The following is a 17,167-nucleotide window of genomic DNA, read 5'->3' as shown; positions in this document are numbered from 1 at the left end:
ATATATATATATATATATATATACGTTAGGTATAAATGACACTGCAATAAAAAGTTAACCCTTCATATAGACTATTTTAGAAAAAGGGTATAAAAACTTGTGAGAGACCTCTACCTTTACCACAACACACACTCTCCTCCGTCATTCCCAAGTACCTACAGTACTCAAGTACATCATCAAGGTCATCTGCCATCAATTGGTACTGTATATATATATATGCTTTATATCATAAATAAGAAGACTTAGAAGCTGCTGTCTTGATTTCTGTTTGGTCACGGAAAAGGTTTCGATATTTAAGACAAATGAATATCCAACAGGCGGTATCTCTTTTTATGAAAATATATGAGAGCAACACTCCATCAGAAAATGAATTTGTGGTAATCCCACTGTTTAAGGATGCACAAATATGACATGTTTACCTTCCATTACCTGCTTCTCTTACACTGCTGACTTCTAAAGAACAAAAAGTGTTTTTAGTACTAAATCCAATTTAACGATAATAAAACCGATCGACTCAATCTTACCATGGTGGTACAAGATCTAAGTATCTACAATTTAAATACTTGGAAGAATAAGAATACATCCAGTCTGCTGTTAGCAATATGTGTTCCTTTAAAAAATAATGAAACATTTAATACATCAGAAAGTGGGTAAATATTATACATAATAGATTGTAAGCGTCTTAGAAGGGACGGCTTACTTCTAATTAATTAATTAATTAAGTCTAACTGTTGCGTTATATACTACTTGTTATGTTCTGTCTAACCATTGTACAGCTGTGCGAAATATGATGACACTATATTTTAATAATAAGAAACAACATTATAGATTGACCCAGTGGCTGTTGAGCATACATTTACCATTATTGTTATTCCTAATTTATTCTGTATATGTCAGCGTTGTCCCAGTAACAGAGCTGAATCCCATTGACATCTCGGTTACGTTACTGTTTTTAATGAACTAGTCTGGCCCTTGTCATGATTTAGCAAATAATTAAGAAGAGCATCACATTTCACAGGACTTTGTTTCGTAAGCATCGCTCGCTTTTAAGTATGGCAGAGCTTTTGGCGACATCTAGTGGTCTGTGGCGTAACTACAGCGGCAGCTGTCACATGAAAAAGAGGATTCATTGAAACTATGTGCATTATTAATTTAAGTTTTCACTGTGTCATATTTACCTTTAAATCCTATGTGATATTGTAAACAGATTTTATTTTGTTATAGACACCAGTGAATAAAACTGTAACGTTACTTCTATAGTTGTATTGTGTGAAAACTTTATTGCCTTTATTGTGGAATAAAATAAAAGAGACAATAAAGGTGTTCGGGATATAAGTTTCATATCAGTTGTTCGTTGCTGCCTTCCTTGGTGGTAAGTGTGAGTATCAGAGGTCAGTAGATGCCTCCCAGACAAAAAAAACATGTTAAAAAAAAGGGGGCGAAAGTACCTGGTATTAATTAACCAAATAATGGAAATTAACTGGTATTAATGAACCAATGATGGACTAAAAAACCCAGGGTTAACAAAATAAGAAGGGCGATAAATGGTGTACTGAAGTGCTTGCGAATGTGTTTGTGTGCAATGTGACCACAAGGAAGAGCTGCAGCTGCCAGCTCATCCATCACTATCACCCCTTTGAACTTATTTTGGATTATCACAAGCGGTGGGACATCAGGTTGACCGCACAGCTGAATAATGGACGCACGGGTTGAGATGGCCACAGCAGCCTGTAGTTTTCAACAATAGCAAAGTACTTACCCACTGGAGGAATGATTTGGGGTTGAATCTGGAAGCCTTGCACAGCAATGAAGTGATTCCTAAGGAAGCTGTAACCAGGCACATGACCACCAAGTATACAAATACATAATCATGTTTTTTGTGCCTTATGTAATAATGTTCATTCTTGACAACTGTAATGCCATAGAAATGCACCAAATGCCTGTTTTTATGGTTGCCATACATTTCTAGTTATTTATGAAGTAAACCTCTACATAACATGCTCTTCCAAACAATCAAGACACAAGATACCCAACATGAATAAAGTTCTTAAGGATTAGAGTAAAAAGTCTCAGATTTTAAGTGTGGGCTTCCCATCCGCGATACTGAACCATCTTAGAGCGAGAGAATTAAAGTCAGATCATGTCTGATACTTAGGAATCAAACTCTCCAACAATCTATAAATGTGTTTATTAAAGTTAGACTAGAATGAATGTCATTACATTAGAAACAGCATCACTAGGCGTAAAATATAACAACATATGTAGTCCAAAAGATTAAGGTATACTTTGGTCCAGGCATTGTAGCTTGGGTAGGAGAACAAGTATGGCCAAGCCTCATAAATGACTTCTGAAAATCAAACAGGACCTTTCCTCCATCTATTTTGGCAGCTGCTCTTCAGTGGCTTAGATTCTATGACAAACTGGTTAACGTCACAGTTATTCAATGCCCGAAACCCAATGTAGACCCCTCCACCCAGACTGGCAAAAGTATAGGCTATTGGAAACCACCTTGATGGATCCGTCATAGGTGTCTTCATTAGGCTACAGGAAGTAGCCTTAATATTTGTGTATGGATGCACCCTGGTAAAGGTGCGCTATCTTATGCTACGAGGCACTCGTACTTATTTAGTTCCACCAGGGTCAGCAAAAGTCTACCCTTCTTGCACTGCATTATGTTAGAGGCAATGTGATCGTCAATGGTCCATCATGCGTATATAGTGAACAGCTACCCTAACCTCTTGTATGCAGACCAGAGAAAGAGACCTGTGTGTCTAACCGTCTACATCATGTCTTGAGTAATGTTTAGCACGTGAAAACTCTATATTACGTCGTGGTGGACATGTACTGGGGCCTGCGGTGGACAATTAAATGTTCTTTAGACCTTCACAAACCTTGCCATGGACACTGTCCTTGTACACTTTGCCTATCCCTGTCACTGAGAGGCATACCTGGGAACTTTCTGGGTTTGACCCAGAGATTGCCGGGTGAGCGCTGCTCCTCCGGTTCAAGACCTAAATCCTCCGCGTTGCGGGGTCTTGACACACCCCGCTCCCCGCCGCGGGAACTCCCCCGACGTCAGTGGGAACGCCGTCAGCGGGAACTCCCCCAACGTCAGCGGGACCGGCCACCAACGTCAGTGCGCAGTCCTGGCCGCGTCCCGCAAGGGAAGGCTCCGGGTAGCCATAACCGAGAAGTTTCCAAGTATGCTGAGAGGATGGTAGATAAGCGGAACAAGCTCCCATCAGAAATGCTTGATATAGTGAGGGAATTAAAACATGCATGGGGTACACATATGTTTATCCTATATATGCCACAAGATTAAGGACCAGATACTAGGTTTCAAAAAAAAAATCTATGTTTCGGGTTGGCTTTCAGAAGCTTATGTAACCTGAGATGTCTTGTGGTGATTCCTTGTTATGGTGTCATATTCTGGTCTCATAAACTAACACCAATGGACTTCGTGTCAATTAAAAGAAAGCTATCTCGTTGGACTGGGTGGTATATGCACTTTTGCATATCTGTCCGCCCTGCCCTAGTATAGCGCGGCTGCTGCAATTATACCTCAAACCGTCAAAGGCTGCTGCTACCAAATGTTTAGGTGCAGCACTAAAAACTACAAATCCTAGCACGCAGTACGCATGACCGCCCGCTGACCCGGATGCACTCATGGAATATAAATAACAAAGTCACGCCAGGTCGCGTCGGTTCCTAGAACGTAATTGGTTGATAAGCTGTCAGTCACCTCAAACCTATCGTCTAATTGGACAAAATGTGTGCACTGAATTGACTGCCTTAAAGGGATAGTACCTTGTCCTTCCTGCAGCTGTTCTGCGGTAGTCACATGGTTGGGGACGTTTAATTTACTTTTTCAAGCAACTTTGGGGTTTGGGATTCATCATGGTGAGTGAGGTTAAAGGGTGATTTTATTTATTATATGTGACGGCTTATTTACTAAAATGTAAATGTACCCGGGGTGTATGACGCCAATACGAGGCAGATACAGGAGAAACTTTTAATGAATGTGATGCCGTAATACCTGTTAATACTGTTACAGCAGGGGTTCCGTACGATGCATTCATTAATACATAAGGATATGGGTATATTGCTGTGTGTAGGGATGTTATGGATATTTACATAATTGCTGGTATATAATATGCTTGAGGATGTTTTATATTCAGTTTATTGCACTGTATGATTACAGCAAGATCCCTTTTTTTTGTCTCTCTCAGGCTGTGATGGGGATACAGATGGTGGTGACACTTCTGGTGGCCACTGTTATGCACAGAGTGTCCCCTTATTTCTCCTTTGGCCGGTGGCTCTTGTGCAATGGCAGGTAACTATGAAAAAATATCAAAGAGCTTTAAACTTTGGGGAGGTTTAAATCATTTTTCCACTTTTTTTTTCTTATTTATTTTGATATCTTTTGTGTAACGTTTTTAAACCGGTACAGCAAGAGTTTTTAAAGTGTCATAGAGAGTGTTGTCACTGAAAACGAGGATGCCCCATCCTTCGGGGTATTTATTCTTTGTCCGATGAGTATCTTCAGTGTTTTACAAAAAAGTTCATGAAATAATTGTAGTTCCCGTATGGGGCAAGTGACACGTTTTTACGAAAAGATTTCGGAATACATTGTACTCTTGAGTATGGAACCATTGACTTCAGCAGCCATTTCTAACCTTGAGTACTCCGAAGTTAACTGTGGCATAAAAGACCCTTCTGGACTGCAGTGAAGTCAAAGTGGTGTTGATGTTAGTTCTTGTCTAATCCATTTTGTTTTCAAGAAAGACTCTTTCATTCCCTTACTGTTTTTTTTTTATAGGTCATGGTTTGACAACATGATGTGAACTTGGAACCCCAATTAATTGTAAATAATAAAAAACGTTCATGTCTGCTTTTAATTTTGTAGCTTGTTCCGCTATAAGCATCCGACCGAGGATGAGCTTCGTGCGCTGGCTGGGAAGCAGAAACCTAAAGTTAAAAGAGAGAGGTAAAATATTTTACTTAACATTCCACATCAGAAAACCAATATAAAGATCATGTAGAAAATATTGCTCCCTAATTGTAAAGAAACTCTGGTTGCGCTTTCCTCATTATCCAAGCCGAGTCTTCCTAATCAATGTGATGATGTTGGAGCCAGTTCCTTCTTCCAATGTTCTCATGTCCCCTAGTGGGCATTTGTCCCGGCCACTTCCTGTTTCCTCCGTGTCGGCACAGTGGATACTTCCTCTCCGCTTTGTCTCCTTATTCTCGTTATCTGTTTTTCTTACAGCATTTCTATTTCTATGTTTCCCTAATAATTACTGCATCTTCCCCATCCCTGTCTCTGTGGCGTGGAAGCCTCAATGAGGAATCATTGCTCTTGATCATAGGATGCTGTTGCCTGCAGCGAGCAGCCCATGCACGTGCGATGCTCCCAACAGGGAAGCAGTTCATGCAACAATTATAACTGTGTTCTTCTCAGCAGCAGTGATGCTGTTGTATGGCAGGCACCTGGCTATGTGTTCAGTTATAAAATGACCCTGCATGGTCCATGATGTCTAATATTAAATGCATGGCTCTGTACACATGTCATCTGAAGATGAACATTTAACTCTGGTAACTAAATTGACATTATTTATTCCCACCACAACATAAAAACTTTTATACTAATGAAGTTCGATAAATGTGCTGCTTAATTTAGACTTTTTTTCTTTGCTCTAGGAGGGTGAATGGTGTAACAGATGAAAAGCCCTTGACAGTTCCTAGGGACATAGACCTACACTTGGATACCCAGCCGATTACTACTATTGATGCTCTTGGTAAGACTTGGCCAGCTTTTCATGGAGAGCAGTTGGGCTGCTAAAAGCTATACAGTCCCTTTATATAAACAGCGTAGACAGTTGCCCAGGCTGCTCTGTTGGTGAAGGATGCTTGAGCCAGTTTCTCCCTGCTTCACATAAATTGCATGGAGAATACTTTGCTTAAGGAGTTATGTTGTATAGGGTCTGGTCTGTAACAGAAAGCCTCAACTATATCCTGTATAAATGAACAATCCAGAATGTGTCAGATCATTCATCGCAATGAAGAAAAACAGTCCATCATCACTTCTTTAGTAGACTGCTCTTTATCACACGATGGACCTTTGTACTGGTATTGCTTGAGTTGTTGACACTTCTAAGGTCTTGTTTATAGTTTATCTTCAGTTTCTTCCTTTTTTATGTTTGCAGTGCTTCGCTATTTCTTGGAATACCAGTGGTTTATAGACTTCTCTTTGTACGCAACCATCATCTATCTGTTCACGGAAGGATACTACTGTCTTGTAGATGCCCAAAGTGAGATCAACATTGGAGTCCTCTGGTGTCTAATGACCATCATTTTCTCTGTGTATCCTTCTGGCACTGTGATAGTAGTAATGGGGTTGCCAGTGTTCTGAATGACAATGGCAAGGTGTTGGGAGATTTGTATGCACTGTACCCATTTCCTTACATAGATGTACTCAGTAAAGTCCTGTTCACTGTGATGCAGCACTACTTCCAATCAGAAGAAGGTGGAGAGAGATCAGTGTGTCTGACCTTTGCCTTCTTCTTCCTTCTCATTGCTATGATCGTGATGATTGTGAGAGAAGAGTATCTGGAGTTTGGTTTGGAACCAGGTAAGGGTGACCCAGAAAAAAATTGTTTGGCTGTCCCTTCTGCAACAAAAGGTGATGTGTTTCATATGATCCATGTGTTCGCGTAACAAATGAAGCTTTGTAGACTCCCTCTTCCCTTATTACTATTACCAACCACTAAGCGACTGGTAGAGCTGCCATGTTTTCTGCAAGTTACCATGTGTTACAAACCAGGAAATGTTTACTTAACTTTGTTCCTGTTTTTACAGGTCTGACTAGCTTTACTCACAATTTGGAGCGTTTCTTCCAGCAGCAAGGCTGGCAGCTGTCGTAAGTCATTGATCTCTTAGTAAAAGCAATATTCGAGATATTTTAGTATAGGTCAAGCGTGAGTGTTGTTCTAAGTCACTCTTGATGTTTAGCTCTAGACAGTACAATGCACTAGCCTTTGTGAAAGATTCACTACTGCTGACAAAAGGTCCATCTGGACTCATGTTATTACCAACTTTCCCAAGGTAGACAACACTGATGTCCTCACTACCTCTTCTGACCAGTGTCCCAGTAGTCTGTAGCACATAATGCTCTTCCGCAGAAGTATGGTACAGATTGTTGGCAACTGTGTGGTGTGGTGAGAAGATTGTGGAAACCTGTTGTGCCCTTATGTTACTGCAAATTTATAGGGCAGGTCTTAAGCTGGGGAAAAAGACAAGAACTTGAATATTTAATGTGCACTTTAATGAGTTTTGTAGGTTTAGAATATATCAATAGGTATGTTGCCTTTGCAGAAAACTGTGAACAAGCTCTGAAGTCCAATATTTCAAATCCTACAGGGTTCCTGTGATCAAGCTAGCATTCAAGATTGCCCTGGTGGCATTATGCTCCTTTATTGGTGGATGTCTCACCTTTCCTGGCCTACGGTTGGCACAGACTCACCTGGATGCTCTAAAGATGGCAGCGGACAGGCCGATGCTCCAGTAAGCCTACAAAACGTTTCTAGTGTTCAGTCTGGTGTTTGTTTGATATTGTATAACCCTTTGTATGACAATATGGAACATACTGGTGTTGTATAAATTCATGATCGTAACTACTGCCCATTTTTTGTTTTTGTTTTAAAGCTACCGTACATAACCTGCAATTGGTGTCCTTAATATAACAGGCCTGACTAATAGAGACAGAGGTCTTTAAAGTATGACACCATGTAAGGTCACATTGTTGTAGAAAGAATGTGTTTTTCTTTTTATGAATTAGTATTATTTGTTAGAGGGGAAAAAGCAACCTTGTTTTATTTTTGTATTCTCCTGAAGGCTCTTACTTCATGCCAGTTTCTTGCCTCCTGTTATTGCGGTAGTGTTATGGATCCGACCAATCACTAGGGACCTCCTCCTGAATGCACCAATGGGAAAGGAGTCTGTACAACTGTAAGTGCAATAATGAAACATTCTGGATTTTTAAGTTGATGATTTTGTGTGCGGATATTGTGTAGCAATCAGAAGTAACACCACCCATACACAAAAACACTTATCCCATTTGCAACATGGACTTTCTACCTTGCTTCATTTTTTTTCTTCCCCTTTTTCTCCTTAAAATTCAGAATGTCTGATTCGACCTACAATACCTTCCGCCTGTGGATCATCGTGGTTATGTGTCTTCTACGCCTTTGTCTCACACGCTTCCACTTGCAGGCGTACTTGGGCCTTGCTGATAGTTGGGTAGATCGCATGAAGAGAGAGGCCGGGAGGATTACTATGTTAGAGATTCAGCGCAAGGTGAGGGGACAAAAATAGTGACTACTTGTATACTTCTGACATCACATGAAGACAGGGGTCTTAAGTGAGCCAGCATGTCAACATCAAATGAGCAATCACAATGAGACTGACTGTACAACCCAAAGCTTTTGTGTTACTAGAAAAATACAACTTGATGGCAGATAAGAATCATTAAGCTCATCTAGTCTGCCCATTCTTACTGTTGTGAAGACTCAGTCCTTAATGAGTCCTTGGTCTTTTCTTGGGCATAAAGCTATACTGACTCTATCTCATGGATGTTTAAACTCCTTCACTTTATTAGACTATACCATGTCTGCTTCGGAGGCTGTTCTAATTGTCTACCGCCCTCTCGGTAAAGTAAAACTTCTTCAAATTACATCTAAGCCTCTGACCCTCTAGTTTTAAATTATGACCTCATGTTCTAAAGCTTAAATGCTTTTTCTCTTCTTTCCTCCCCACTATACATATTAAAATAATTTTTAGCCTTTCCTGATAATTTTTATCCTGCAAACCACTTACCATTTTAGTTGCCTTTTTATGAACTATCTCCAATATGTCAATATTCTCCTGGAGATGGAGTCTTTAGAACTGTACGCAAAAAGGTCTAGAGAATTATAAAGAGGCAGAACCTCTTCCTGCTACTAATGTTTCTCTCCAGCACCCTGCCTGCTTTTTCCAAAGCTTTGTGGCATTGCCTGCTTACACTTACATCATCAACAATTACTCCCAGGTCTCTCACATCTGCTATTGCTGACATCACAGTTCCCCCAGTTCTGTATTTTGCCTTTTGGTTTTTTATGTCCCACGTGCGTTATTTTTATCCACTTTAAATAGCAGCTGCCACAATCGTTCTTGTCATTTACTTCAGTCATTTGGCTTGTTCCACCAGGAATGTCTGCCCTGTTGCAGAGCTTTGTATCGTCTTACATTACATTTTGTAATATTATAAAAACATTTTTTTTTAAAGTACTGATCCCTGAGGTACCCCACTAACAACAAGACATTTTTCTGAATATACACATGACCTAAAACCTCATGTCTTCTGTCACTCAGCCATCACCTAGCCATTCAACTATTAACATCCAAATGCAAACACTGCAACAAGAACTTTCACACAAGTTCCTGGCCTGTGTGCTATTTTTGTTCTTGCAAACCTTGCGCGTCTATATTAAACAATCGTTTCCTTGAGCCAGGTTTCCCTCGATGCCAAACCACCGGTGGCAGAGTCTTCTCTACTATGTTTTTTTTTTTTTTTTTTTTTTTTTGTGAGGTGGTACTTAAACTGCCAACTTTCAATCTTCTGGAACTACTCCAGTCAATATTGACTAGTTAAATAAGTAACATAGTAACATAGTAACATAAATAAGTCTGCTAATGGTTTTGCTAGAACACTTAGGAGTTCCTTCGATAACTTTGAGTGTATCCCATGGGGTGCCATGGATTTGTCTGATTATAGTTGGAGTTGGGTTCAAGTAGAACTTCCTCAAGACATTGTCTGTAAAGACATGTTTTACATGATCTCACACTTTCTGATATCTATATATCACATGTATGCAAACAACCACTTTCTTTCCAAATTATGTCTAGTGTTTCCTCCTTACCTTGTATCGGATTCATCTTAATGCTATTTTCTACCTCCTCTATCTTTTCTGTATAATGCTTTGTACCAGGTCTCATTCATTTCCACGTTAATAAGTCCACATTCATACTGGTTACCAATGCAAATGTAAATTGAAGGATCTAGTACTAGTACGGTGTGTTTGCATGTATGTGTGTATATACTTTTTTTTTATATATATATAGATAGATAGATATACACATTCACAGCGTTTGGTCTGGCTTTGTTTTTGCAGATCTCCCGCATCTTCTGCTACCTGACTGTGGTTGCGCTGCAGTATCTGGCTCCTGTCATCCTGACTCTCCATTGTGTTCTGCTGCTGAAAACATTGGGTATGTAAAAATAGAAAGTGTTGCAAAAGGGTGATGACAATGTGTCTTCTTGTAAGGAGTAGCTTTTACCTATACATTGTGAGCTATGGAGAACTGAGCAAAGTTGGGGTTGCTTTGTCAATATTACCTATTTAAAAAAAAAAAATCTATTGGTTGCTAAGGTAATAAGACCGATTTCTAAACTATGCTCCATAATCACTTTATACATAACCACCATTTTGCCAGCAGTGATACCCCTCCCACCACATGCACAACAGCTTTTAGTGGAATACTTTCTTACACATAAATATATATATTTTTTTCTAGGTGACTATTCTTGGGGTCTTTACCCAGAGCCACCTGGTGTCACACCTGCTGTTGACTTCTCCACCCAGTCACCACCCTCCTCCATGTCCTCTGACGAGGAGGATGATTCTGAGGATGTCCAAGCTGCAGTGGAGCAGATTATGGGAGCTTTGGGTGCCTTGCGAGGCCTCTTTACACCAGTATTCTACCGTGGACTTTTTGCTTTCTTGACGTGGTGGGTCTCCATATGTCAAATTGTCACCAGCCTGTTTGGCCTCTACTTCCACCAGTACCTTGCGGCTTCATAAGCGCAGGATCCAAAGGAAAGATTTTGGGCCGCAGTCTTTGAAGAGTCCTGGTACTAGGTCCATTTATTGGCTTGGCTGTTAGACAGAGATCGAGTGAAGCAGTCCAAGTGCCATCTCAGGTTGCTTTATTATGAAATATATTTTTAATAAAATACTTGTATGCAAATCAGTCATATACAGACAGTATCACGAGTTCCAAAATTAAAGCTGGTGCCTGTGCATTATCCGGGCAACACTTATAATAGGTGGCGCCCAGATAATACACAAGTACCTTAAAGCCTATCTTTACATGTCTGCGTTTAATGGAAGGTGCTTCTAGAGAACATCTAGCTTGTACTACATCATCGCTGTGGTAACTCTTTAACTATGAAGAGCCGCCATCTTGGGTAAGCTGCGTGTAATTGGTTACAGGTCAGTAAAATAGCTTGGAGTGGAATGGGATGCTCCGGCCAACATCATCCACTGTAATGCATATGATTGTATAGAGAAATGTCACAATAATTACCTCCAGCAAGCTGCAGCACCAGCTTCTTGTAGGCTGGCTTTCCTGCCAGTGATTGGCTGCTTTGAGCCAAAACTCACATGAAAATCACATCATGGAATCTAAAGGTAAATGTATTTTCTTCTTTCCCCCTTTCAGCTAAAGAGTGCATATTAAAGTTTGTATAAAGTAGTTTAATATGCATTCTTGTTTGGTGGGGCTACATGAGACATTGGGGGTATGTTCTAATCGATATAGTGAATGAAAACAACCAAGGATACCCTTGTTTTAAAATTACATTTCAAATATTTATTCAGTAGCATTCTTATATATATATATATATATATATATATATATATATATAATGCAAAATTGACAGAAAATCACGATACAGTAGATCAAAAAAATAAGTGATATGAGTGGCCTTGTATTTATAGGTGGGGCAGCTGAAATGCTGTTTGCTGGGGAAAAAAAAGAAATAAAACTCTTTTTGTAACTATTTTTGTGTAATGAATATCATTTCATATTTGTTATACATTGTTTTGGTAGCCATCTGATCACAAGTATTGCGTGCGTAAAATAAACGGCACAAAGGCGACATACATGTTCTTTTGGACATTATGCTGTTGTGTTGTATATGCACATAGGGTTGTTGGTATGTATATAGTTTTGTAGCAGAGATGGTTCACAGTATACGTAGTGCCGGGTGATATGTTTTTATTCATTTTTTTTTATTAAGAAAGATACAGATGTTTTCAAACCAATAGGTGGGGCTATGAGATACACTTTATGAAACAGTACAAATGCTGGGGCTGTATCAAGGGCACACGAAGGGAGCCATAATACAATTTCCTATTACAGTCCAACACTGGTAGTTTCCACCGATGAGAAGGACGAAGCAGGTCCTATATAATGCAAAATTGAAAGGGTGAAGTGGTGTGGGAAGAACTGGAATTGATTTATACATCGGTCAGCCATAACATTATATTGTGTAGGTCCCCCTAACAGCCCTGCCAAACAGCCCTGACCCGTCGAGGCATGGACTCCACAAGACCTCTGATGGTGCGAGGTGGTATCTGGCACCAAACTGTTAGCAGCAGATCCTTTAAGACCTGTAAGTTGCGAGGTAGGGCCTCCACGGATGCATCCTGGTGCCGTGTGTTCTCCAGGTAATCAAAGTACACGCACCCAGCCGTCTGCGTGATGTAAAAGAAAAGATGATTCATCAGACCAGGCCACCAGACCGCGCTTTCCAGCAGTGGACAGGGGTCAGCATGGGTATCCTGACCGGTCTGCAGGTATGCAGCCCCATACACAACACTTGTGTGTTCTCACACCTTTCTATTAGTACCAGCATTAACTTTTTCAGCAATTTGAGCTACAGAAGCTCGTCTGTTGGATTTGACCACATGGGCCAGCGCCCCCATGCATCAATGAGCATTGGCCGCCCATGACCCTGTCACCGGTTCGCTGCTTTTCCTTCCTTGTACCACTTTTGATGAAAACCCCACAATAGCTGCAGTTTTGGAGATGCTCCGACCCAGTCGTTGAGCCATCACAATTTGGTCCTTGTCAAAGTCGCTCAGATACACTTGCCTATTTGTCTGCTTCTAACACATCAACTTTGAGGACAAAATGTTCACTCGCTGCCTAATATATCCCAACCGCTGACAGCTGCCATGATAAGATCATCAGTGTTATTCAATACACCTGTCAGTGGTCATAATGTTATGGCTGATCAGTGAATATGCATTCTACAGGGCAAGATCCTCCTACAAAGCTTAATCCATATTAAAATCAAGGTGTTGAAACCATATATCTCCTTTTAGTGAATAAATCCATTGACAGATTCCATCTCCTACCTAAACAGTATTGGTTTTCCCGTAACTGCAGCTTCCTGCCAAGGGGATCCTCACACGGTAATTCTGAGCCTTGCATTTTCTTTACCAGCAGACAACTATGGCATCTATAAAAAGAGCTTCTTACTGGTGGATCATGTCACACAACATGAAGTACAAGACAATTCTGCCATCACTGATCATACTCCAGAAGCGGAGCTGGTGTCTCTGCAAATACCCCTGCGGCAAGAGAGGACCCCCATGCACCTACCTCACCCCCCCCCCACACACACACAAAACTGTATTCCTACTATATAGTGCAGAGGAACACGTAACTTGCCCCTTGCCACAGGGGCTCTGGGGTAATTGATCCCTTTGTCCCATTGTTAAGCCACTCCAGGCTGTATGATTTCTTTTAATGGGCTATATGAGAGTTGTGAGACCTGTGTTTGCCATAATGTTTATTGGTGAATCAGGTTAGCTGTGAAATGACTTTAGTAAACAGCCAATGAAAATGTATGAATATGGGGTACATTTAATATGTAAAAAGTCACATAGTCCTTAAAGGGACAGTATGGTTATACGAAAACAGTAATATCTGTGTTCATTGATTGTAGACATTTTCCTTTTTACTGTTCTAATAAATGATCCACTACTTACACATTTATGAGCATGGTTGGTACCTAAACGCTAAAAAGTCACCCTATAATTGGGGGGTGGGGTTCCGGATGACGAATATCCGAAGAAAAGGAGTATTAACTTACTTGGAACCCATTTTACGCTAATTGTGTGCAATTTTCCCACATATTTCAAACCAGAATAAAATTATAATACTGACATGGGAAAATGGTAAAGTGCAATAAATCACAATATTAAATTAGTGGGACAGCCCCCCCCCTTTAATAAATGATAATGCGCTGAATCTGCAGTGTCAGTACTAAGTAGCGAGGGAATTTCATTATTGGTGAAATATTAAGAGATCCCAGCTGCAGTTCCTTGAAATTTTTCCTTCTCATGTCCTCTGCTATTTTCCCAAGCTTTTGAACGTAGTGACGGTGAGTGCCAGAGCACGCCCCATTCTCCTTCTACTGTTCTATTAAAGCTTTCCCATCACTTTAATTGATCGGGGCTGCATGAGCAGCTGGTCCCACAACAGATTCAGGAATGCCATTAATTTCCATAATTCCCTGCCAGCAATGCATGCTTAATATCCGACCCTACCAGTACAAAGAGGGCAGACACGCTGGGAAATGCTTGATGGCAATTGGCATGTCATTAGGCACTAACACGGCTAATTATTAAGAAGCCGCAAATGCAGATGCGTCAAATTCTTCTCATTTATTTATTTTTTTTACAAAACTCTCTGTGCATTTACGCAAACCACCAATTATTAGGCGATTTATCATTCGGATTACATTTTGTTCAACAGTCCCGGCACATTTTTTTGTTTGCTAATACAGCTATAAAACAAAAAACATTTAAAAACACTAATAAAAAAAAATGCGCTGCTGTGCTGTTTGGAGAAGAAAATGATATAATCTCCCTATAAAATGATAAGATTGGGGTGACTGGCAGTGAAAGGGTTTCATTTATCTATTCATCAGCAGAACATTTCAGGTGGTAATATATTCAGAAGTGCAGTCTGGCGTTTCCCAGGGGGTCTTACCCAGACGTGACCCCCTAGGCTTGGACAGGGCGTGTAGGACACTTCTCAGCCATGTTCACACGCAGCCATAATGGGAGCCTATCTAATGAGAGGGGGTGCCTACTATTTACACATACAAACACAGGGCCTAGAGGCAGGACGCCTGAGCCCCATTACAGATTAATGTCAGGATTTTTATTAATTGTCCAGGGATTCAAACACTAAAGCAAAATTGTTTGTCTTTAACTGATTCCGTCCGGCAACAAAAAAACACCATCCGTGTTAAAATACTAAACACAGACAAAAAAGAATGAATATATTTTTGTTTTAAAATTTTGTTTTATTTATTGCCAGTTTTAAAATTACGGTTAAAATATAATTTGGATGTGGTTATTTTTCATTGGTTTTAATATTAAGTTCCTGCGGGAACAGGGCCCTTCATTCCTCTTGTATCTGCATGGTAATTGCTGTATTGTACTTGTCGTTGTCTGTAACATTTTTATCTTTGTACAGGGCTGCGGAATCTGTCGGCGCTTTATAAAGTATAATAATAATAATAATAATGTCAAAAGATGTGAGATATGTATTGTATCAGCAAAACATTAAGTAAAATATAACAGCGCCCTCATGTGGCCATCCAGAATACTGCAAGGAAATCTTTGGTGGCTGACACAAACTCCTATTAAGCCATCAAATACCTGTCCTGTTTACGTTTTACTAAAATAATAATGTTGACGTGTAATGTTTATCTCCCTTATCAATAGTACAAAAATCTGGCCTTCTACTAAAAGCTATCCTAATACATAGGAATCGGGAACATTAACTTGCTATTACAATATGGTCCAAAATGTAATCAGTCCCGTCAATTATGTAATACAATTAGGCCACGGTACTCTTGCTATTAGATGAATGTCAACATCTAAATACATTATTTGATATTTTGGCTTTACACGTATGTAAAAACTAGAATTGACAAAGACAAACTGGTGCATTAGGTAAAGCTGCTCAAAAGCTTGCAATCTAGAGGGAATGGGGTAAAAACAAACATAAGGTACGGAGAAGGGGGAGAGATAGTGTGGGGTTTGTATTAGTGGCAGGTAAGATCTAGATAGATCTAGATCTGGGATCGATTACAGAAGAGAGAATCGAGAAATGCCAACCAAAAGAGTGTTGCAATAGTTGAGGCGGGAGATGATAAGGGAATGAACCGGGATTTTTGTGGCTTCTTGGGTGAAGAATGGGAGGATGCGAGATTTTTTTGTGTGTGTGCGCAAGCGCCAGGATCTGGCAATGGACCGAGTCATCGAGTGTGCTTCTATATGATACATCTGACATACAATAAATAAAAACAAAGATTGCACAATATTTTTTTCTCTTTTATTAAATGTACAGTCTCTTGGCACAGATATTTAAAATATATATATATCTATATCTATATATTTATAAACATATTTACCAAAAGTGCTGCCACTGCAACACAGCAGAACACAAGACAAAAAGCTTATTCCGTTAAAAATTAAAAAATACATTTCAGCTTTTCAACAGCAGAGACTTGTAATGCAGCGTGTATATAATGCGTGGAGATGGAGAACATCAAAGTGCGAAGGTAAGACGGCCATGCATTGTTCAGTAATATGTGCTTGTGTCCTACCCGAAATACACAGCAGTGTATATTGTGTGAGTTTGTAGCCCGACTCCTTGACACTAGAAGGGTCTACTGTGTGCTGACTGAAGCAATAAGAATATATATAAATGTACATATATATTTTTGTTATAAATCTTGAGGTCACAGCGAAAAGCAGTTTATACGGTGGAGATTGAGAATATCTTAAGAACTAACAGATCTGTTCCTGTGATCAGCATACACGAAACACGAGTGATAGCTCTCTTAGTACTCTTTATGTAGTAAAATAGCAGAGAGAAAATATATTTTATATTTAAAGTAGCAGTTTCAAACTCTTTACACTGCTTCGCAGCTCATGTGCGTTTCATGTGCGACTAACCCATTTCAATTTACCCAAATTAACGTGCCCCCTGTATGATTGTTGGCTTGATGTCCACAGTGTGGACTTTTGTACGATGACCCACAAGCGGACAAACTAGTTTTAGTAGGATACGCTTAAACAAGGATTCATAATTTCTTAGAACTGGATAGCTATGGTTCTCAAAGTTGTAATTATTGTACATTATTTACTGTTCTATACAGAACTCAAATATAACCCTTTAGTAAGTCCTAAAAATATTGGTTGGTTTCAATGGTTGCCTCTCTTCAACATTCTTTACACATTTGTCAACCCTAGTGAAG

The 17,167-nt window shown here is 39.8% G+C and overlaps 1 protein-coding gene across 1 annotated transcript; it reads left to right on the top strand.

Moving 5' to 3' along the window:
* The first annotated feature begins 3,798 nt into the window (after nt 1-3,798).
* On the top strand, nt 3,799-11,064 carry TMEM161A (transmembrane protein 161A). Its single transcript, XM_053456243.1, has 12 exons — nt 3,799-3,900; nt 4,230-4,333; nt 4,907-4,987; nt 5,701-5,798; nt 6,207-6,363; nt 6,480-6,631; nt 6,859-6,919; nt 7,420-7,563; nt 7,894-8,007; nt 8,181-8,355; nt 10,209-10,305; nt 10,612-11,064. The coding sequence occupies exons 1-12, from the start codon at nt 3,898-3,900 to the stop codon at nt 10,896-10,898; spliced, it is 1,473 nt and encodes a 490-aa protein (XP_053312218.1). The 5' UTR covers nt 3,799-3,897; the 3' UTR covers nt 10,899-11,064.
* The last annotated feature ends 6,103 nt before the right edge of the window (nt 11,065-17,167 follow it).

Source organism: Spea bombifrons, chromosome 1 (genome assembly GCF_027358695.1).
Source record: "Spea bombifrons isolate aSpeBom1 chromosome 1, aSpeBom1.2.pri, whole genome shotgun sequence".
NCBI classification, from domain to species: Eukaryota; Metazoa; Chordata; class Amphibia; order Anura; family Pelobatidae; genus Spea; species Spea bombifrons.
Note: the sequence above shows the minus strand (reverse complement) of the source record. Positions and strands in the feature narration are given on the sequence as shown.